Source organism: Panthera uncia, assembly GCF_023721935.1.
Source record: "Panthera uncia isolate 11264 chromosome B3 unlocalized genomic scaffold, Puncia_PCG_1.0 HiC_scaffold_1, whole genome shotgun sequence".
Taxonomy (NCBI): domain Eukaryota; kingdom Metazoa; phylum Chordata; class Mammalia; order Carnivora; family Felidae; genus Panthera; species Panthera uncia.
Genome location: NW_026057582.1, coordinates 122,666,987 through 122,691,986, shown reverse-complemented (window position 1 = coordinate 122,691,986; position 25,000 = coordinate 122,666,987). Strand labels below are relative to the sequence as shown.

At 38.7% G+C, this 25,000-nt stretch overlaps 1 protein-coding gene across 1 annotated transcript in view; it reads right to left on the bottom strand.

Moving 5' to 3' along the window:
* The window catches only part of MCEE (methylmalonyl-CoA epimerase), a 28,696-nt gene that overhangs the window by 2,650 nt on the left and 1,046 nt on the right, over positions 1-25,000 (bottom strand). Inside the window, exon 2 of the mRNA XM_049613977.1 lies at positions 16,504-16,841. Coding sequence (XP_049469934.1) covers positions 16,504-16,841 — 338 coding nt within the window. The remainder of the gene's footprint in view (positions 1-16,503; positions 16,842-25,000) is intronic.

Sequence of the window (25,000 nt, the reverse complement as noted above, 5' to 3'; positions counted from 1 at the left end):
GATATCAACTCTGTGTGTACCTAATGATACTACCTTGAAAAATAAAAAGTAAACAAACATCCATAGCTCTCAGTATCTGATATATCCATCAAACAGACAAAAGATTAAGGATAAAGACAAGTCGTAAGTTCTTTGAATATAAGTCTGGATATAACTCCCTTATCAGATATGTGATTTGCAAATATTCTCTCCCATTCTGTGAATTGTATTTACACAAAACGTTTTAATTTTGATGAAGCCAATGTTATTGGTTATGTTTTTGGTGTTATATCTAAGAAACCATTGCCGAGCTAAGGTCATGAAAACTTATGCCTATTTTTTTTTTTTCTAAGACCTTTATAGTTTTAGCTTTTACATTTAGGTCTTTGACCCATTTGGAGTTAAGTTGTATATATGGTGTAATATAGCTTTAAGCGTTTTTGAAATGCTGTCTTGACCCAGTTCTGAGTCCCTGGCTAGAGGCTGGTCAGTTCTTGAGCAACTGATAAAAGGCCACCTCTCAACCATCTCCCTTATTAGGCTCTCACACTCTAGGGCCATTATGTGGCCACTTTAATTGCTCCAGAGACAGTACCAAACAACCAGGTACAGTCCATATACCCCAGAGCCCACAGAATTATTCAAATTAACCAGGCTGAAAGGAGCCTATGAAAGCTAACCCCATTTGCTTCATTAAGCTGCCCCCTACAACTGCAGCTTGCTGTTACTCTGTCCCAGGTGCAATCCCATGTGGCCTACATGGCAGCGTTGTCATTTGGAGCTCTAAAGAACAGTTTTGCCTTTGTGTCCCCACCATCAAAAGAATCTTATAAATCTTTAAATCTTATCAAACATATGGTGTGACCATGTGGCTATCCAGCTGTCCTAAATGCCATCTGTTGAAAAGACTGGTCTTTCCCCATTGGATGGTCTTTGTACCTTTGTTGAAAACTTACTGTAAATATGAGGATTTATATCTGACTCTCAGTTCTATTCTATTGATCTGTAGGTCTATCCTTATCCTTGTACCACACCATTTTGATTACTATACCATTGTATAAAGTTTTCAAATCAGCAAGTGTGAATCCTCCAACTTTGTTCTTCTCTTTCAAGATTGCTTTGGCTATTTGGAATCCCTTGCGTTTCCATGTGAATTTTAAGATTAGTTTGTTCATTTCTGCAAAAATGCCAGCCAGAATCTGATAGGGCTTACATTAACTCCATGTATCAATTTAGAGAATGTTGCCTCCCTAACAATAGTCATCTGATGCATGACAATATTTTTTTTAAGATTTAAAAAAATTTTTAATGTTTATTTATTTTTGAAGAAGAAAGAGACAGAGAGTGAGTGGGGGAGGGGTAGAGAGAGAGGGAGACACAGAATCTGAAACAGGCTCCAGTACAATTTCTGCAGTTCCCTTGTTCAATTGATTCCTAAGTATTTTCCTCTTTTGATGCTATTATAAATGGAACGGTTTTCTTAATTTCATCTGCAGATGTATAGATTTTTTTTAAATGTATGGGGTTTTTAAAAATCCAGATATATAAACTTTGCATTTTAATTAATGTTTAATCCATTTACATTTAATTAACATTCATACAGTTGAATTTGTTTACCATCTTATTTTTTTGTCTCATTAATACTTCATTCTTTCTTTCTTGACTTCTATTGGTTGAACATGCATTTTGGGGGGGGGAGGAAAACCAAGAAACAGACTCTTACAAAAAAATTTTTTTAATGTTTATTTATTTTTTGACAGAGAGAGCATGAGTGGGGGAAGTGCAGAGAGAGAGGGGGGCAGAGGATCTGAAGCGGGCTCTTCATTGACAGCAGACAGCCCAGCGCGGGGCTAGAAATCATGAACCGTGTGAGATCATGACCCGAGCCAAAGTCAGATGCTCAATCAACTGAGCCATCCAAGTGCCGTCCCCCAATTTTTAAAAAATTTTTATTTGAGACAGAGAGAGAGAGAGAGAGAGAGAGAGAGCGAGCGCATATGGGGGAGAGGGGCAGAGGGAGAAAGAATCCTAAACAGGTTCCACATTCAGTACAGAGCCAGACGCTGGGCTCAATCCCACAACCCTGGGATCATGACCTAAGCAGAAATCAAGAGTCAGTCACTCAATGGAATGAGCCACCCAGGCGACCCCAAGAAACAAATTCATAACTACAGAAAACAAACTGATGGCTACCAGAGGGGAGGGGGAGGGGGATGGGTTAAATAGGTGATGGGGATTAGGAGGGCCCTTGTTGTGATGAGCACTGGGTGTTCTAAGTGCTACATCACTAAATTCTACACCTGAAAGTAAGATTACACTGTATGTTAACTGTAATTTAAATAAAACTTGGAAAAAAAACATGTATTTTTGTACTTTTTATTTTATGTTATATTTTAGTTTTCCCTTGTTTAATTTTCTTAATGATTATTCTAGAGTTTACAATTCATATTTTAATCTTATTAGTCCACCAATGCACATATAAGAAACTTACAACAGGATACTTCCATTTGCCCAATTCCCGTCCTTTACACTTATTTATTCTGTTATAAACTCTACATTTAAAAAACTTCAAGTCAATTATCTCTTAGATAATTTAAGGTAAGAAAAAAGTTGTTATTTTAACCTACAAATTTACCATGTCTAGTACTCTTCGATCCTTGTAAAGATCTGAATTTTCATCTGGTATTATTTCCCTTCATCCTGAAGGGATGAATACTAAATATACATCCTGAATACTTCCTTAGTATTTCTTATAGCGCGGGTCTACTGGACAGGAATCCTCTCATTTTCTTTTAAGATGTTTCCATTTCACTTTCATTGTTGAAGGATATTTTCATCAAGTTCAGAATTCTAGAATGACGGCGTTTTTGTTTTGTCTTAAACTATCTTTTTAAAAGCAGTTTTACGTTCACGAAAGTGAGCAAAGGTACAGAGATTTCCTATTCATATAACCCCTGACCACATGCATGCATAGCTCCCATCATTATCAACACACCCCACCAGAGTGGTACATTTGTTACAACTGATGAACCTATACTGACAGCATTATCACCCAAAGTGCAGTTCACCATAGGGTCACTTTTGGTATTGTACATTCTACAGGTTTGGACAAATGTATGACATGTACCCATCATTGCGGTATCTATCACACAAGGTACTTTCACTGCCCTAAAAATCCTCTGTGCTCTGCTTATTCATCCTTTCTCTCCTCTCCCCCCCGACCCACGCTTTGAACCGCTGATCTTTTTACTGTCTCCAGTTTTGCCTTTTCCAGAATGTCACACACAGTACGTAACCTTCTCAGACTGGTTTCTTTCACTAGTAATATGTACTTAAGATTCCTCCATGACTTTTCATGGCTTGATAGCCTACTTTTTTTCAGTGTTCAAAATAATCCACTGTTTGGATGTACCAACTTATTTACCCATTCACTTACTGAAGGACCAGAGCAGCCTTGAATCTAGGACTGATTTTCCTCACTGATAAGGCAAAACCCTTCTAAATACTCTACCCAACACCCCGTAAATTACAAGAACTTCCACTACGGTGGGTAAGAACACAAACTGGTCCAACTGGCGTAAAGATTATTCTGATGCTTTCAAAGGGTTCTACTCCCAGGCTCAGGTAGCTTCCTCACATGTATCATGCACTGTTCAATACTCAGATGAAGACTGGAGAAGTACTGCAGATCTCTGGAAAACTCTCTCTGGAGCTCTCTCTTCCTGTACTTTATACTGCAAACTCAATCCCTGTGGCCTCCCCAGACTTCAACTTCTATCTCCTCAACTCAGGGAGACTGCTAACCTTCACTTGGATTCCCCCTTCCTATACTGCAGCCTGGAAACTCTCTCCAGCCAGTAAGCTGGAAAACTGCAGGGCTCATCTTGTTTCCCTTCTTTCATGAGTCAATGAGTTGTGCTGTCTAATGTCAGATTTTTTTGTTTGTTTGAGGCAAAGGGATAAACCTGGCCTGTTAACTCAGCTACAATTAGAATTCTACATTGGCAGGGGGTTTTGTATGTTAAAAAAATGTCATTACATATTACGTTATTTCATCATTTCTGTTGTCTTTTTTTTCCCCCCTCTGATTGCTTTTAAGATTTTTCTCTTCATTTTGGCTTTCAGCTTGATCATAGTGTGCTTAGGTACTGTTTTTTGAATTTGCCCTACTTGGGGTTGCTGAGCTTCCTGAATTTGTGGGTTGATGTCTTACTTCAGATTGGTAATGCACTTGTAGACTATTTCTTCAATTATTACTTATGTTTTCTTCTCCTCTTTTTCCGGGATTCCAACTATACTCTGATAAAACCTTTGACCATGTTCTACATCTCTCTCTTATGATCTACACTGTTTTGTTCTTTTTCTTCTTCCATATTTCTTCCTATTGATTTTGGACTCTAGGCTCTAGACCTTTCTAAGAAGATAAATTTCTGCGGTTTTAAGCCACCAAGTTTATGGTGATTTATTATAGCATCCCTAGGAAACAAATACAGCCATTATATATCCATACTGAAATTGAACAATTAAATAAATGGATAGCAGATGGTGGGAGCCAAGTTTCTCACTGTTGGAATGGGCAGTTATGAACAAAGAAGGCTACAGTGATCCATATAGTAATGGGTTAGAGTTGGAAACATCAGTATAAACTCATGAGTTCATGAGTATGCTATATATAAATCTTGTAAGTTCTATCTGGTTATATAGAGAAATATCTATAGATATATGTATATATACACATATATACCCTTGCTTTTAGCTCAAAAGGCCAAGAAACAGTGACACTCTAGTAGCAACAAGCACATACAGAGCTCAGATCTTGGTTTCTAATACCAATCTCTAGTAAAATGAACCAGGGCTCCTTGGAGAAATGTCTGGTTCTAGGCTAGGGCAGGGAATACAGATGATGAGTCTGGAACATCTTATAGTACCAGAAAGTAAGCAGGTGTGGGAGGAAAACAAACAAAAAAGACGGGGTATATCAGAGACACAGGAGCCAACCCAAAGTGCCCCTCTGATAAGCTGGAACAATTTGAGCAACAAAACAAAGTAGTTTGGGATTATAATCCGAAGTATAAATATCTATACATCCTCACTGATGCAAATAAATGTCTGAATCACTAAGTAAATTGCTGAATAATGAATAATTGAGTAAATAAATGGGGAAGAACAGACAAATCTTCCATTCACAAAAATTTCAAGTAATTTATGGAATTATCAAAAAGATGGAGCATAATTCTCCATGCCTTCAGCACTGGCCTCACATAGAAACTTCCTCCCAAAGTTTATATTATGGAGAATGGGTGGGGGGGGGGGGGGAGTAACTTTACAGTAGAGAAACATGATGACATTGCTTCAGGTAGGGGATGAAGGGCAGTATCAACAGTAGTAAGTCATGTTGATAATATATACCCTTGATGTGATGTGATGAGAATGACACTTTACCTCTGTGGTCTTCCTCCCAAAAATCAATAACTCAAGTCTATCTAATCATGAGAAAAAAATCTCATGAGAGTTGAGGGACTCTACAAAGTAACTGGTAATCCTCAAAAATATCAAGGTCATCAAAAACAAGGAAACTCTGAGAAACTGTCACTGACAAGAGGAGCATGAGGAGACATGATAATTAAATGTACTGTGAGATCCTGGATGGGATCCCAGAACAGAAAAAGGACACTGGGTAAAAACTAAGAAAATCTAAGCATAGATTTTAGGTAATAATAATGTTATCAATTTGGTTCATTAATCATGACAAATGTACTATACTAGTAAGATGTTAATAATTTTTTTTTAAAAAAGGACCTAAAGTGATTAACAATCATTTGTAATAAATGGACACTGTTTAAGTCTTGATTAGAACAAGTCAACTCTAGAGACATCTGTGAATTAATCTGATAAATCTGATTTATGGACTATTATTTATGATGGTGACAAAAGATTTATTTTTAATTTTGATCAATATGATAATGTCATCATGGTTAATTTTTTAGAGACACAAACTACATAAAGGTGAAATGACATGTTGTGAAGGACTTTTAGTTTAAGGAAAAAAGTAATAAAGCAAATGTGCCAAGATATTGAAAACTGTTGAAATTTGGGTGATGGGAATATGGGACTGCATTACATTTTTTTTCTACTTCTTGTATGTTTGAAATATTTCATAACAGAATCATGACTTTTTTCAGTGTCCTTTTGATAACTTCTACGCTAAATATGATCATGGATATTTTCATTAAAGAACATTCTACCCAAGTACAAATATCTACAATTCTGATATTGCACTCAGTTTTTAGTATACTGCTTCTTCAATATCCCTTAATCCAATAAATACGTCTAAGATTTAATAAGTTAATGTCCATCAACCGACGAATAAATAAAAAAGATGTGGTTTACATATATAATGGACTACTACTTGGCAATGAGAAAGAATGAAATCTGGCCATTTGTAGCAACATGGATGGAACTGGAGAGTATTATGCTAAGTGAAATAAGTCAGGCAGAGAAAGACAGATATTGTATGTTTTCACTCCTATGTGGATCCTAAGAAACTTAACAGAAGACCAGGGGGGAGGGGAAGGAGGCAAACCATAAGAGACTCTCAAATACTGGGAACAAACTGAGGGTTGATGGGGGGGGTGGGGGAGAGGGGAAAGTGGGTGATGGGCATTGAGGAGGGCACCTGTTGGGATGTGCAATGGGTGTTGTATGGAAACCAAATTGACAGTGTGTGTGTGTGTATATATATATATATATATATATATATATATATATATATATGTATACGTATATATATATAAAAAAGATTTAATAAGTTAGATTTATGTTTTGAAAAACTGCCGAATTAACATTGCACTAGCATCAATTTCTATTTCTGTTACTGTTTCTATTACTGATTTTGATTTTAAAGACCTCTACCACATTTATCCTTCTGCTACAGTGTTGCTATAAACTTTACAATTCTTTAGAAGTACTCCTAATGTTTTGCTTGGCAGTTATAAAGAGAATGAAATGAAATGTTTTAATTTTCTGAATTGAAAGTAGATGCATTATCTACTTTAAGGTTATAATAAATGCAAAGCAACTTGAATTGGGAAATTAAGTCTTTCCTCCTAAGTAATAAAAATGACAGTCAATAATAAGCCATCTACAAATTTTTCCTTTTACAGTCCTTTGTACAATTACAGTTGTGCATCTTATAATTCCATAAGACCTTAAATACCACTGGTGAAAATCTGGGCTATTGATTTCAACTTATTGGCTTTTTTCTTTTCTTTCTTTCTTCTTTCTTTCCTTTTCTTTCCTTCTTCCTTCCTCCCTTCCCTCCCCCCTCCCTTGTCTTGTCTTGTCTTGTCTTTTCCTTTTAGTGGTAGTGGTCATGGGATTGTACCTGGTATCTGGAAATCTATTTTGATTTTCTCCTGTCATTTGTAAATTAAGAGTGACAATACTCCAAATAAAAGATGTTCAGACTGTCACAATTAGAATTCAGAATCTCTACGTAAATCTTATACTCTGGTCCTTAACTGCCTCATCTGAAAATGTCAATGCAATCTTACTTGCTTGAAGGCAAGGAGTTGAACTAAATAACATCTTTTTTTTAAATCTTAAGATATGGGGGGTCCCTGACTGGCTCAGTTGGTAGAGCATGCAACCCTTGATCTCAGGGGTGGGAGTTCAAGTTTCACGTTGGGCATGGGCCTACTTAAAAAAAGACAAAAAGAAATTTAAAAAAAATCTTAAGGTCTATAATTCTCAGTGACCAAATTTTATGAACAATAATGTGCTGCTTAAAAAAAAAGTTTTTATTGAAGTATAATTAACATACAATGTCACATTAAAGTCAGGTATACAACAATACTAATTCAATAATTCTACTTTGAGTAATGCACGGAGTAATGTGCTACTTTCAAGGATGCATGTTTTGACTAATTTCAAAGATATAGGCTTTTTATTTTATATAAAATTATGAGGCTAAATGATATCAACAATGAATGAAATGTAATCTTCAAATTGATATAAATCCATGACAGTTAAAATTAAAAGCCTGGATAAAATATTTGTTTCAACTGTCTTTTCCCCCCAAATTAAAAACTAACTAACTAAATTATGCAAACTTCACAATGTTCTCACTTCGCATGGAGTTCAGAGGGTTCCTGTGTATTCTTGAGAATTATTTCAGAAGCGCATATGCCACCTCAGCTTTCACATTTGTTTGATAGGACTCTCTTATTTCAAGAGGCTCTTTCCTTTTCCTTCTTTATTTTTTCTTGGTAATATATTGCTCTTAGTTTTACAAAATGATTTTAGCTGTAGTTGGAAGTTAAAATTTTTTCCTTACTTAATAACACAGAAAGTTTAAAACCTCATCACACCGCCCCCTTTTTTTGTTTGGTCTCTGGAAATGTTATCTTTAAATGAAACTCCCACATCTGAACTGGCGACATACAATTCACTGGCGGAGCTTAGCTATTCCCTAGGGCTTATCATAAAGCCAAAAAGAGAACGGAAATTTTTAAAAAACAGAATTTTCTGCCTTCTTGGTTGAAGAACAAACACTCCTCAGCATGCAAAAAATAAGTTGTCTTACTAGCCTTACAATTTTTCTTTCATAAATAATATATGCTCAATGGCAAAAGATCTATAAAAACAAACAAATAAAAAAATAAGTCATCCATTATGGGACCACTCAGAAAATAAAACTGCTACATTTTTTACGCTGTATCTTTTTTTTATTATTTTTTTAAATGTTTATTTATTTTTGAGAGAGAGACAGAGCACAAGCAGGGGAGGGGCAGAGAGAGAGAGGGAGACACAGAATCTGAAACAGGCTCCAGGTTCTGTGCTGTCAGCATAGAGCTTGACATGGGTCTGGAACTCAGTAACGGCGAGATCATGACCTGAGCCAAATTCAGACACTTAACCAACTGAGTCAACCAGGCACCCCTGTATCTTATTTTTTTTTAATGTTTATTGAGAGAGAGAGAGAGAGAGAGAGAGAGAGAGAGAGAGAGAAAGCCCACAGGAGACGAAAAGAGAGAGAGGGAGAGAATCACAAGCAGGCCCTGCAAGGTCAGTGCTTGATCTCACAAACCATGAGGATCAAGACCTGAGCTGAAATTAAGAGTCAGACACTGGGGCTCCTGGGTGGCTCAGTTGGCTAAGTGACTGACTTCAGCTCAGGTCATGATCTTGTGGTTCATGAGTTCAAGCCCCATGTCAGGCTCTGTGCTGACAGCTCAAGGCCTGGAGCCTGCTTTAGATTCTGTGACTCCCTCTCTCTCTATCCCTCCCCTGCTCCTGCTCTGTCTCTCTCTCTCAAAAATAAATAAACATTAAAAAAAAATGAAAAAATAAAAAGAGTCAGACACTTAACTGACTAAGCCACCCAGGTGCCCCTGTCTTATTTAAAAAAATTAAAAAAAAAATTTTTTTAATGTTTATTAAACATTAAACTGTAAGATCATAACCTGAGCCGAAGTCAGGCACTTAACCAACTGAACCACCTAGGCCGGTTAAAAAAATTAAAAAAAAATTTTTTTTTAATGTTTATTAAACATTAAACTGTAAGATCATAACCTGAGCCGAAGTCAGGCACTTAACCAACTGAACCACCTAGGCACCGCCCCCCCAAAATTTTTTAATGTTTATTTATTTTAAGAGAAAGACAGAGCATGAGCAGGGGAGGGGTACAGAGAGAGGGAGACACAGAATCTAAAGCAGGCTCCAGGCTCTGAGCTGCCAGCACAGTGCCTGATGTGGGGCTCGAACTCATGAACCGTGAAAGCATGACTTGAACTGAAGTTGGATGCTTAACCAACTGAGCCACTCAGGCACCCTAATCCTGTCTTATTTTTTAAATAACATTTTTATCATGTGCTTTTCCCCATCAGTCTGGTGCAGTGAGGATTATCTCCAGATGAAATCCAATATCCTTTCTGTGCTTGTAATGCGATTTCTTGACTGGGAAACCTGACTCCCATGATTTTCACTGTACTTACTTATTTAATTAAACCCTCTAAGAAATCAGCCCCTATCCCTGCTGCTGTACCTCCCTCAGCAATGCACTCTTCACCACAGGTGTGTCCCCTGACTCCTCACCTGGCTGCATCTCCCACTCCCCCTGAGCTCCCAGTCACCACGCCATGTTACCAGGCCCCATGTGGAAGCCTCCTGACCCACTTGGGTTCGGGCACTCCTACTTTAAGCCCTCCTCACCATGTCTGGGCCCCAACTTCCTGCATAGAACTGTCCCGATGTATGCATACCCTTCACTCCTTGTTTGAGCTCTGACTCCCTATATCTGCTGCCACCCCATGTGGATGTCTACCTCACCCTGGTCAGGCCCTTGCTCCCCATATCAGGCCACCCCATGTGACAACATGCACTAGCCCACTTGGCTTCAGCTCCCCACACTGAGTCACCATTTCCCCCTGTACTGATGCACTCCTCACCGGAGCCAGGCCCTGATTCCCCATGCTGGGTACCCCCTACACTCACGCATGCGCACGCACACACACACACACACACACACACACGCACACACATACACACACGGTGTTAATGCCTCCTTCACCCTATTCAGGCTCTTACACTCCATGATGCTCCCGCCACCCCCATGAATGTCACCCTCCACAGGCCTACACTAGGTTAGCCTTCCATGCTGATGACCTTCTCACTCTGACACCTGAAGCTGAGCTGCCTCTCTGCAGGTACGACCCCCACCCCACTCTGCTCAAATACTGCACCCTGAGCTGGACCTCCCCAGGCATGGGCATCCTACTTGGTCTCTGGCTTTCCCATGGCAGGCATCTCCCACCTAAAGATGCTCTTTTTACCCTACTTTGGCCACAACACACCCTGATTTGGGCTACTTCGGCTCTCCCCCCAAACACGGGAGTGCCCTACCTAACGTCTTCAAGATTGAATTGTACAGGAAGGGAAGGAAGGGAGAAGGAGCCATAATTATTTTGAATACTGTTCATTTTCTCATTTGTTTTGGCCACTACAAAGCATTATTTGGCAAAGCAAATAGGTGCACTAATCTTACCTTTAGTTTTATCTTGCCTTACATTTCCTTTTTGTTCTAACTTGCACTATTACTACTGTCCTTGTTTTATTTCTTATAAGCTGCATTTTGGTTAGTCACCACTAATCCTCTGTGGAAAATGCAGGGCATGTTGTGAACACATGAAGCAAGTGGGCCACTCAGCTACGCGTCCCCAGCAGCTAATACAGTGAAGATCAGAGTGAAACCGAAAATACTCAACAACCAGCAATATAATATAGACAAAGACACCAACCAAATAGAATGGGGGGACCTCACTGAGGATCGGAGTCCTGGAAGACCCCTGCTGAACGTGTTAACCCTTTAGGAGATGAATTGTGCGTGTGTGTCTGTGCATGCGTGTGTGTGTGTGTGTGTGTGTGTGTGTGTGTGTGTGTGTGAGGAGTGTAGGGGTCTCAGGGAAGGGTCCTTCTGGAAGAGGGATGTTACTCAGGAGGTTTAGAGCAGGAGCTGTTTAACCAACTAGCATGGAAGCATTAAAAAACATTTTGAAACCTTAATACAAATTTGCTGAACAAGAAAGGCTTGCACCGTGATACACCTTGCTGTCTGGGCAAGTTCTTTAGGGAAGTTCTTTAGTGAAAGCACAGCCTATTCTCCTCAATACCAGAACCATCTCCTCAGGGAGGGGCCTGCAGAAGGCAGGAAGTGCACATGGGCACCATCAGTACAAGTTGTGCCAGGAAACAGCTGGCTACCTGGTCCACACATAAGCAAGAGAAGACTTCCAAACTTCCTCTAGTGAAAGACAAACCACACAAGTGTAAGAAATGTGGGCAAACCTTACAAGAAAAAATGGAAACCAAAAGCCAACTTTGCCAGAAAAATGTTGGTAGTGGGTGAGATACTAATCTACGTACGAGAAAAAGTACATTTTTGTCTAAAATCTGTTAAGCCTCACTGGAATCTACCCCCAAAACCAAGAGCACACTGTATACACTGTATGTTAGCCATCTTGACAATAAATTATATTTAAAAAATAAAAATGAAAAAATAAAGTCTCTGTTAAGTCAACTAAGAGCTATGATGCACACCCATAAGAGACAACCTGCTAAACCAGAGGTTTTATGTGAGATCTCAGTGAAAAAGAACATAAAGCATCCTTGTGATAATTACAAAGAAAGTCACTTCTCTGAAGGGGTAGATTTAACATTTTAAAAGAAGGAATGGTGTTAAGAAATAAATGGCTATGGGCCATAAAATAGAAGATTATGAGCATTTTCAGAAGACACATTTCTGAATGCTGTCTATTCCCAAAACAGGAAAAGCTGAAGTCTCTGGTTTTTGTTTATGTGATATTTATCATCTTCTACCTTATCAAGCACCAAGCTCAAGTCTCTTTACATTTACAAAGGCTAAATAGGTCACTTCCTCATGCATATGAGAATGTTGTTGGTTCCCACCTCTGGCTAGTTGAAAATAAAATCATTCTACAGCATTTAAAAGTTTTCCACATTGTCCTTTTGTTTAGAGCACATTAGTATATTGATGGCTATACACTTTTAAAACTTGTCCACGGACTCTTTGCTGCTCCTCCCATCAAGAGGTAGGGTCTTTGTCCTCTTCTCACATAGTTGATCTGCCTGAAAAGTTTGTTTATGACCAAGACTGCTGTGGGCCTTTTGAGACTAGGACAGAAATGGCCATATGGTCCTGCCTGGCTCTCCTGGGACACTCACTCTGGGGGAAACCAACTGTGCAGTAAGAAGTCCAACGATCCCAGGGTGTCTGGGTGGCTCAGTTGGTTAAGCATCCTATTTGGACTCAGGTAATAATCACACGGTTCGTGAGTTTGAGTCCTGCATCAGGCTCTCTGCTGTCAGCACAGAGCCTGCTTTGGATCCTGTCTCCCTCTCTCTCTGCCCCTCCTGCACTCATGCTCTCCCTCTCTCAAAAATAAATAAACCTTAAACAAAAAGAAGTCCAACTATCCTTAAACTACTGTCAGCAGGTGAAGATGAATAGGTTACACGCAGGTGCTCCTACTGGAAAGCTGGGCTGAGCAACCAGCTGCTGGCTGGAATCAACCGCCACCTCAAGTGAGGCATGTGGGATGCCCAGCCCAGTTGAGCCTTCATATGACTGCAGCCCCAGCCAGTATTTGACTGCAAGCACGTGAGAGAGCCCAAGTTAGAACTGCCAGGCAGAGCCTTCCCCCAAACTCCTAACCCACAAAATCCTAACCAAAATCAAATAGTTGCTGTTTGCCACCCCAAAGTTGTGGGATAATGCGTATCAATGGCAACAGTAACTCTAATGACCAAGGAAGTATTTTCTGACCAATTCTATCCCTTTTTGTACTTTCAGTAGAAGGCAATTTCAGACCCAAGTTGTATTAGCCAGAATAGACTAGGTTACACTGTGCTAAAATAATTTACCCTGAAATCTCAGTGGCTTTATTCAGCAAAAATGTGTCCTGTTCAAGTATAGGCAGGGAATTTTGTTCCATTTGGTGAGTCAGGGAATCAAACACCTGCATGTGATGACAACTTGATCTCACATACTGCTGCAGCAGGTAACACTAACTCTCTAATGCTAACATCCTATAGCATATCTTCATTCGGAACAAGGGTCATGCTATCTCGGCAATACCATTTTTTTAAAATTACCAAGTGCAGCATAGATTGGTGGTCTCCAACATGCATTCTCCTCTTGCTCCTTTTTAAAAAAAATTTTTAATGTTTATTTATTTTTGAGAGAGAGACACACACACAGAGTGCGAGTAGGGGAGGGGCAGAGAGAGAGGGAGACACAGAATTTGAAGCGGGCTCTAGGCTCTGAGCTGTCAATATAGAGCTTGACATGGGGCTCGAGCTCACAAACAGTGAGATCAGACCTGAGCCGAAGTCCGATGCTTAACTGACTGAACCACCCAGGTGCCCCACCCTTTCCTCCTTTTAATTATAGCAACAGCCCAAGTTTTAGCAGGGCACATAACTGCTTGACTCAGACTGCACTTGCAGCCAACCATACCATGTGACTAAGCTTGGGCCAAGGGGACATGAACAGGAGTGATATGTGTAATTTTCAGGTCCTTTCCTTACAGGACTCGCCTCTAGGACACTTAGCTTTTAGACTGAGAACAGAAAAAATAAAATCATTCTATCTACTTACCTACCTATCTACCTATTTCCTATCTATCTATTGATCGATCGATCGATCTAGTTAAGCCACTTTAATTTTTACAAAGAACAGAGAGCAATGGCAGGGGGAGGGGTGTCATGCTAACGTAGCAACAACTAACTTTTCACACCTTCTCCTATTACACACCTTCATTTTATACTGCTATACATTTTTATTTCCCCCTTTTAATCTGTACTTTTGAATTTGCCGTTACATTACTGAACTTCCACTATTCTTACTTAAACTGAACTCACATAGCAGCTTCCTTTGAAGACACGGGCTCTCTGATGTAGGACACAGACACTGTAGTGTGGGAGAGGGAAGAGTGAATTCAAAGGTTTATGATCCTGCCTCTCATCCTGGAGAGGTCTTTTTCTTTTTTTTCATGCTTTATTTATTTTTAAGAAAGAGTGAGAGAGAAAGAGAGCACGCATGAGTGGGGGAGGAGCAGAGAGAGAGAGAGACAGAGAATCCGAAGCAGGCTCCGGGCTCTGAGCTGTCAGCACAGAGCCCGACGTGGGGCTCAAACTCACTGACTGTGTGATCATGACCTGAGCCAAAGTCGGACACTTAACCGACTGAGCCACCCAGGTGCCCCTCATCCTGGAGAGGTCTTAAACAAACCCTCAAGTCTACTAAAATAAAGACCGGCAGCCAAAATTAAACTCCTAAAAAAGGGGGTAAAAGTTAAATATTAACAATAAATAATACCATCTTATGGCTCCCTTACCTCAAATTTTAAACTCAACCAATACAATGAAGGCAATCTGGCACCATGGCCAACAGTGCAGATCCTGGAATCAGAACAAATCTGGGTTTGAACCTCAGCCTTGCCACTTACTACTAACTTGTCTATGGTAAGTTAACTGCTCAGGGGTGCCTGGGTGGTTCAGTCAGTTAAGTGTCTGACTTCAGCTCAGGTCATCATCTCATGGTTGGTGGGTTCGAGCCCCGCGCTGGGCTCTGTGCTGACAGCTCAGAGCTTGGAGCCTGCTTCAGATTCTGTGTTTCCCTCTCTCTCTGCCCTTCCCCCCACTTGTGCTCGCTTGCTCTCTCTCTCTCTCTCTCAAAAATAAACATTTAAAAAATGTTTTCATTTAAAAAAATAAAAAATAAAAAAGTTAACTGCTCAAGTCTCTGTTTCCTCACCTGAGGAAGGTGAGTAGAGTAGCTCATAGAATAGCGATGAAAATTAAAGAAAATAATACACATCGAGTACTTGTACACAGCCAAAGGATTCAATGCCAGTTGTTACGGTAACTCTATTCCTTTCCATATGCTATTCCCTCTGCCTGGAATACTTCCTCCTCTTGTGGACCTGGGGAATTCCTTCATATTTATTATAACTCATGCCCTGTGGTGTGTTCTCACCTCTTCCACCTGCCAGGGGCAATCAACCTTTCCCACATTTGTGTTACAGAGAAGACATGTATGTTAATTCTCCTTATCAAAGGATACTGTAATTGCTTGTTTAAACAGCTGCCCCTCCTCACTGTGAGCACAGTCCATTTCTTCTTCGCTAAATCCCACTCTCAGTACAGTACACATTGTAGGTTCTCAAATATGTTTGTAATATGAACTGAATAAACCTTTGAGTTCACTCTACAGTCAACCCCTTTGTTTTCTACATTAAGAACGAGGCCTACTTATTAAATATTCCATTCTTTTTTATCAAAAGAATTGTCCCACCAAAATAATTTAAACCAAAGCATAATTAGTATTGATGATATTACAAAAGGCAGTTATCTGAACATGAATATCTACAGATACAGGCTCTCTAATGAGAATATTCTTATCTAACATTTCAAGTTTTTCTTGGGAATTGTAAGCAGATGTGATTGAAAGGTCTTAAAAACCACGGTCAGTAATTGAAAATGTACTGCTTTTGTAATAAGGAACAAGGTATTAGAATTTTAAGGATAGAAAATAATCATAAGAATACTTAGCATATATACGGAAATTATTACTGTATAAAGTCTTTTCACCTGCTTCTTCTAATCACCTTGTGATAGTGAAAGCAGCTGTATTCCTATTATATGGAAGGTCATGTATAATCAATAAACACTACAGAAAAGATGTAAATCTGTTTTGGCAGCTTTGGTGGCCTTTATTGTGGCCATTAAATCCAGACTTCAATAAAAGATGTTATTATTATTATTTATAATTTTCTATAGGGCAAGAGAATATACTGATAGATCTACCTTAGAGTAAGACCAGAATTACCATTCCCTTTAAATAACTTACTACCAGTTTCTGATGACAGTGACAATACATGGTCTTAAAAAGTAAAAGACACTTTGTAAGAGAAATTGGAAACAACAAACATTAAAATAAAATACCTCAATGCAGACATGATGCATTCCTCCAGCCTTGTTTCTCTGCAGAAAACCTGCAATTGGGCTGTCATTTCCCAGTGGATGAAGCAGTTCCATCTTGGTATTTCCCAGGTTGACAAAAACAACAGATACACCATGCTCAGGAACAGGGACCACCTCACTTACCTGGGCCCCCAGAACATTCTCATAAAATGCCTTGGCTTTTTCTAAGTCTGGAACTGCAATTGCTACATGATTGAGTCGACCCAGGTTCCACATAGGACCTGCCACTTGATGCGAGGACTGTGATGTGGAAAGAGCTTTTACTTTCGGAGCTGAAGTCTGAAGTCTGGAAAAAAGCCCTGAAAAATTGAACAGCCATTGATAGCCTTCTTGAGAATTGATGGATTTATAAAATTAATTAAAAAAAAAAAACTAAATGACTAATACATATAAACATTATTTATATACATATTCTGGTTTTAATTACTGATATTAAATTGGGGAGTTTAATGGAAAAATGACGTCAAAATTACTCACTCTGCCATGAAACAACTGTCTGGAATTAAAAAACTAATTGTGAGCTTTTTAGATTTAAAACAAAGATGGCATTTTTCATAACAATTTCTATTTATTGATAATACTTCAAGGACAGCTACATAGCATTAAGAATGACTTGCAGGGCACCTGGGTGGCTCCATGGGTTAAGTGTGTGACTTCAACTCAGGTCATGATCTCGCATTCGTGAGTTTGAGCCCCTTGTTGGGCTGTGCTGACAGCTCAGAGCCTGGAGCCTGCTTTGGATTCTGTGTCTCCCTCTCTCTCTGCCCCTCCCCCATTCACGTTCGTTCTCTCTCTCTCAAAAATAAGCATTAAAAAATTAAAAAAAAAGAATAACTTGCTATTCTCTGTATTTTACAAGGGGTAAGTTTGAAGCTGACAGGGACACAATACTCATTTAATGATGAGAACAAGCAATTTTCTCCTCTACCTATAACCAATTTTTTGTCTTATATTCTGCAATATGTATTAAAGCCATGCCCATTACAGTGCTCTTTAATAAGATTTTATTTTAATGATTACTAAAGAAAAGAAAGACAAGCAAACATTAAGAGGATCCTTAAACTTATGAGAATTCCCTCTGAGACCAGTTTTTTCTTATTGTTTCTTTTTATAATTTTGAAGACGAGAAGAATTGCTTCTGAATGTGAAGAAACTTCTTTCATTAAGAAACTGAAGAGACCTATAATGTGTCCTCCCTGTGGATTACTGTTTCCCCAGTTCCCAAAACACTGGACTTTAAGAGCCAGATTCTCCCCAAGATGAAAACTGTATACATATATGAGGTCTAAGAATAATCTTGTAAAACTACATCACTTAATTAAAAAAAAGTACAAAATAGCATATTGAAGAACACATATTCTAAACAATCAGGTTTAGCTCTTAATGGAAAATACTTTAAATAGTACTTAGTATCACAGAGCTAAAAATAGTTAATTCCTTTTTACTGAAATTTTTGATAACAAGGAAATTAAAGTAACACTACTATAGACCATAGACCTTGTGGGGAAAGGCAGTCTCATATGTTAACCCCCACTTAACCACAGAAGGATGAAAAGTTCCTTGGCAAGAGATAAAGAGCCCACACAGCCTGTGTATCACACTGTGCTGGGAATATCTTTCCCTCTTCCAGACTCAGTGAGTGCTCTTTTGTCTCAGTTTAACGTGTGTGCATCATACAGCAAACCTGTTATAGCGGTCCTCTGCAGAGAGGGAACAGGGTTCTTTGTACTGTGACACAAGAGGGGCATGCGCAAACTGTCCTGCACTGACCACTGGGAGAGACCCATTGGTGATGGTGGACCAAACCCACCATTAAAGATAATCTTGCCCTATCTCATTTCTATGTAAGTAAAGCATTGTTCCATCTCTGATGGACTCTGATACCAAGATGCAATGGGCAGAAGTGTTTAGATTCCTCCTCTGGGACTGGTAACCAGTGCATGGTACTCTGCTTGACAAATGTGATGCATCATAGGTCAGCAGAAGGCAAAATTCCACCTAAGATAGTCTTCTGGTATGCTCAAGCCTGTATTATTGGTTACTGAAATATCCAAAGTTTGTCATTATCAATAGGTTGACACAGCCCAGTTCTATGGACTCATTGTATTATGAAATTCAAGCGTATGCCAACTTAGTAAGCACATACATAAATGTACAATTGAAAGTAAATTTCATGAAAGGCATACCTAATCCTCAAAGATGTGATGCGCTCTGATATTTTCTACTCTGTTGTATTTTATTTCAGTTTTTAAAAAATTCTGGTACTACCTACCAAACATCTACCTTGTTAAGTTTGTTGTATAGATATTTGATGTAAAAAATATAATACAGTGCCAGACATATATAACAGGTGCACAACAAATTCAGCCATTCTTATTGTTACTGACATACAATAATTGTTTGCTGAGTGGCATGCAGAAATTATCTCAAGGGCACAGTGGTAGTGAATTTTTAAAATGCTAACAACCAGGACACCTGGGTGATTCGGTCAGTTGAGTGGCTGACTCTTGATTTTGGCTCAGGTCATGATCCCAGGGTCGTGGACTTGAGCCTCTCACTAGGCACTGCATTGGGCATGGAGCCTGCTTGGGATTCTCTCTCTCTCTGCCTCTGCCCCTCTCCCCTGCTTGTGTTCTATATAAAATTAAAATTTAAAAAATGCGAACTAAAAAATCATTGGTCAAACTGCTCTTTCCTTCTTTCTTTGCATCTCTACTATCTGCGCATTTTACAACGAAAGTTCGATACAGAATGTGTTTGTATTATAAAAAAAAAACAAACATGGTAGGTAGGGCCAATGAGCTTTAGAATAAAATGGATAAGTCCTTTGCTCTGTGAAATTTTAAGAGTATGTCAAATACGGAGCCTAGGTATTTCTGAATTGTCCTTACCAGTATTATCTCTACAAGAGATGGGGCAACTGGTATTTCCTTGGCAGGCATCCTATTACTTAGCAATGGGACATAAAGAAATATCAAAGGAACAAACAAAATGTCCAAGCAAAGGTAAAGTTTTACATACTATACCAGTTTTTGGGGGGACATTTCTAAACCTCTGGCACTGAAAAGGAAGTCCAAGCAAGCCATGTCATTAGGGGCCTCAGTATAGCCTGTCTTTCTCCATAACCACCTTACCATTTGGAAATGGGAGAAAAGGAAAAAGTTTATTGGAATGACTGGTTCTGTTTCTTTTTAATAGAACATAAAATGAATCTTCACTCTATGTTAGGAAAAATAGATAATAACATCTTTATGTAATGTAAAAGTCAAGACTTTGTGGCTCTACAGGCTTATCTTATCTCTAGAAATGTAAACTAGTTTGAAAAAAGAAACATCACTATATTGGTTTTATTTGAGCCTTAGGAATAGAGTAAAAATAAACACAGGGATGCTGGTAAGAATTCAATAATTCTATGCCACATTGGCATAGAGATTACTTAAATAAATTTTTTAAAAATGAAGGGTTAAAAACATAAAAATAGCCAAAAAGCACATTAAGATCCTCAATATCATAGCCATTAGGGAAAAGCAAATCAAAAACACAACAGGATACCATTTCATACCCATAACAAAACCTGTTGATGAGGATATGGAGAAATTGGAATCTGCTTTTTACACTGCTGGTAAGAATGTAAAATGATAGAGCTGCCATGGAACAGTTTGGAAAACTCAAAAAGTTAAATATACAATTAGTATATGACTCAGAAATTCCACTCCTAGGTACCTAAAATAATTGAAAACATGACTTAAACAGAAACTTGGACACAAATGTTCACAACAGCACTATTCCCCAATAGCCAAGCAATGGGAGATGATTCATAGCCATACAATGGAACATTATCCATACAATGAATATGAAGCAATGATACAACATGGATGAACCCTGAAAACATTATGTGAAGTGACAGAGTCAGACATAAAAGGTCATATACTGTATGACTCCATTTATATAAAATATCCAGAATGGGGAAGTCCACAGAGACAAGAAGCAGGATAGTGGTTGTCAAGGGCTAGAGGGAGAAGGGAATGGGGATTGACTGAATTGGCATGAGATTTCCTTTTGGGGTGGGGAAAATGTCTTGGAATAAATAAAGGTGAAGGTTGCACAACATGATAAATGTAATAAATGCTGCTAAATTGTACATTCAAGAATTTTGTGTTATGTGAATTACCTTAAAACAACAACAACGGGATGATGCTATGGGCAAAATGTGAAATCCTGTAGACCAAGCAAACTGGAGCAGGAAACACGGAATAAAGGGGTACCGTGATATAGATCCTTGTAGACACTTAATAAAAAATGATTTCTGAAAAGTCTGTGGACCTTTAAGAAGTTATACTTTCTCCTTTGCCTTTGGCAACTTTTATTTTATTTTAAAAGGTTTCCTTTTAAAAAAATATTTATTGTTTATTTTTGAGAGAGACAGAGAACGAGCAGGGGAGGGACAGAGAGAGAGAGACAGAGAGAGAGAGAGAGAGAGACTCTGAAGCAGCCTCCAGGCTCCGAGCTGTCAGCACAGAGCCTGACACAGGGTTCAAACTCATGAACTACAAGATTAAGACTTGAGCCAAAGTTGGACGCTTAACTGATTAAGCCACCCAGGTGCCCCAAGTCCTTGGCAACTTTTAAAATATATTTTTATTTAAGGTTGACCTCTGACTGGTTGGAATTTACAAGTGTAGCTTTACGTTTCTCTGTCTTCCATCTCAGAAAGGTACAACTGCATTACTTTGAACTCTATAATGTGTAATTTGTGACTATTCCACATAGTTTCACAATAAACTACAGTGTACAAATATATGAATAAATACAACAGATATTTAAAAACAGGAGCGTTAAAATCCAATAGGATTGCAAAGATGAGTATCTACAGATTTATAAAACAAATGACGTCCACATATCAGGAAATGTGATATGCAAGAAATAGATATGTTACCAAATCTGGTGTGTGTGTTAACTCTGACTCCTATCTGTCCCTCAATATGGCTCTTGCTAAATACTGTTAGTGCCATGACTTAAAAATAACATTGCATTTCCTTCCATCCATTTATTTCAGACACCAGACTTTCCAAACATTGGCTCCAAATAAGTAAAGGTTTAGTTGGAAGGGTCTATACTCAAATGGATTAATGGTTCTTACTGTTTAAAGACACTGTATGTTAAATTTGTACATAAAGTTTCACAGAATTGTGACAATCACTTGTAATAAGGTCTTGCTAACATCTTATTGAGATATAATTTATACACTATAAGGATCACCCATTTGAAGTGTACAATTCAATGTCTTCTTACATATTTTCAAAGTTGTACAAACTTTACATAATCTAATTTAGAACATGTAATAAGTTGTTAAGTCTGAACGTTTGCATATCTTGTTCGAGGAAATGTAACACATTTAGAAAGCCAATCATCATCAGAAGTGCCTTCAAGATGGTTGGTAAGAAGACCGCATATTTTGAGCATTCAACAAGTGGATTTCACAGTATCATATAATATTTTTGACCTATTTAAAACTATGGTCAGGAATAACTTTTTATTCATCACAGTCAGCGAACAGACCATGTTTCTGTTACCCCACTTACACATGACTCCATAATAAAAGTAAATGTCTCCTCACAGTCCTATAACTTGGCCACTGTTGTCTCCTAATTGGTTCAACTTCCATTTTTAAAACTAACCTTTTCACGAAGCCAATCCTTTGCAAGCCAAACTGGAATTTACTGTGTGTGCTTGACAGCATTCATTTTTCTGAGCTTCTCCTATTTTTCTGTGAAGTATTATGTTCCTTAAAGATGGAGTCATAACATAAAATTACCACATGATCCAGCAATCCCACTACTGAAAACTGGCTTTTGAAGAGATACTTATATATCCATGTTCATACATGTATTATTCACAATGGCCAGAATGTTGAAATAACCCATGTCCACTGACAGATGAAAATTATAAAATGTGGTGTACACTTACAACGGAATATTTGTCAACCTTAAAAAGGAATGAAGTTCTGACACATAAGTGTCATGCTTTAAAAACACGCTAAGTGAAATAAGCCAGTCACAAAAGGATGAATATTGTATAATTCAAAAATATTATATGATGCTGTGAAATCCACTTGTTGAATGCTCAAAATATATGGTCTTCTTACCAACCATCTTGAAGGCACTTCTGATGATTGGCTTTCTAAATGTGTTACGTTTCCTCAAACAAGATATGCAAAGGTATAATATTGTACATACAGCATGTGGAGTAGTCAAATTCATAGAGAGAAAGTTTTACAGTGGTTGCCAGGGGTAGGGGAAGAGGATAATGGGGGAGTTATTGCTGAATGGGTATAGAGGTTCAGTTTGGGATGATGAAAAAGTTCTGGAGATGGATAGTGGTGATGGTTGCACAATACGGAAATACAGTTGACTCTTGAACAAAATGGGGGGGGTTAAGAGTGCCAACCCCCAACACAGTTGAAAATGCACATGTAACTTTCGACTACCCCAAAACGTAACTGTTGACTGGAAGTCTTACTGATAACATAAACAGTTGATTAACACATGTTCTGTACATTGTACGTGATGTATATACTATATATTCTTACAATAAAGTAAGCTAGAAAAAAAGAAAATGTTATTAAGAAAACCAAGGGAGAGAAAATATACTCACAGTACTATATTGGAAAATTGTGAGTGTAAATGGACCATGCAGTTCAAACCTGTGTTGTTCAAGAGTCAACTGTATTAAATGTCACTGAACTGTACACCTAAATATGGTTAAAATGGCAAATTTTGTTATGTATATTTAACTATGATAAATGAAAGAGTGGGGTTATTTACAGTTGAAGCATCTGAAATAGGATAAATCAAAGCCAGCCTTTGCAGAATACTGTTTTCATTTTACTTTTCTTTATGACAAGATGTCTATATAATTTTTTTTTAAAAAAATGTATATTAGTACTCAGTTCTTGCAATAAATGTATGACTTGTTGGAAGTTACATTCCCTTCCTCTTTTTAAAAAAATTTTTTTTTAATGTTTCTTTACTTTTGAGAGAAAGAGAGACAGAGTATGAGTAGGGGAGGCGCAGAGAGAGGAAAACACAGAATCTAAAGCAGGCTCCAGGCTCTGAGCTGTCAGCACAGGGCCTAATGCGGGGCTCGAACTCACAAACCATATCATGACCTGAGCTGAAGTCGGACACTTAATTGACTGAGCCACCCAGGCACCCCATCAGTTTGTCATTTTCTGCCTGTAAGCACTCAAGTGCACTCAGAAGGATCCAGGCCACATCACAGGCCTTACAGTCGTCACTACTGCCGTAAGAGTCAAGCATGGCAGCTACTTGGGTTCACAAATTACATGCTTCTGTTGCCACTTCATCTGTCAACCACAGTTCATACCTTGATTAATTGTGATGCAACTGTATTCCATGGGTTACTAGCATCCTACCACCCACCTTTGGCAAGTTCAGCACTGCACTCAAGGTTAAGAGCATGACCAAACCAATCCCCAAATCCGGTCTTTAGGGGTCTACCTCCTAGGACCACTCCCAAGACCAATTCTGTCATAGTCTAGGTCTAATCAAGAGGTAGAAATGACACATTGTTAAACAAGGAAAATCTGGTAAAAGGAATGATTAACTATGATAAAACAGTAACTGTGAGATATAAGGAAACTCTGTGTGATACCTTAGAGCTGAGCAAGAATACTTGAGGGACAATCTTGGAAGGGGTTCAGACTTTATGGGAGAAGGTATGATTCAGCCAGCAAATAGCAGACAAGTTGGTGGGTTTAGGCAGGCCAGAGCTGGTTGAGGGTTGTTACCCTCCAGAGTGCAGGCAGGGAGCAGGCGATTGGCAACTGATGGTGTGCAGTGGGAATTCAGGCACTGGCAGGGGCAGAAAGCCTTGAGAGTGTGCAGGGCGTGCAGAGGGGATGACAGTGCAGTACACAACCCTCCAGACCATGACAGAGTCCAGGGTGTGGGAGCTGGATCTCACAAGCCTGGATCATGACCTCAGCTGAAATCAAGACTATGACGCCCAACCAACTGATCCAGCCACCCAGGTGCCCCCAGATGGCTTTCTCAGAGATAATGAGAGATGACTCTTTGTCTTATGAGTTTTTTTTTTTATAAAGGGTTACTTGCAATTGTGTGTGAGCTAAGATACTGTTTGTATTTTACCAAGGAGAGGAAGGACAGGCTAGGAAGGTGTGTTATTGTAAGAACCTGAGAATCACCTATTAATTAGATTCATTTCAACAAGGTGTGCTCAGCCTGTTACAATATTTTTTCATGTATACACATCACCTCTTTAAACTGCTAAGTGCTGAGACAATTAAAACTATTAAGGTGCACTTCTTTGTATGTGGCTCATCACTTAGCCCTGGTGACTTGCCATGATAAATGCAAAAGAAACGTTGTGGCTGGTAAGAAAGACTACAGTAATCGATAAAGAACTGCTTCAGTTT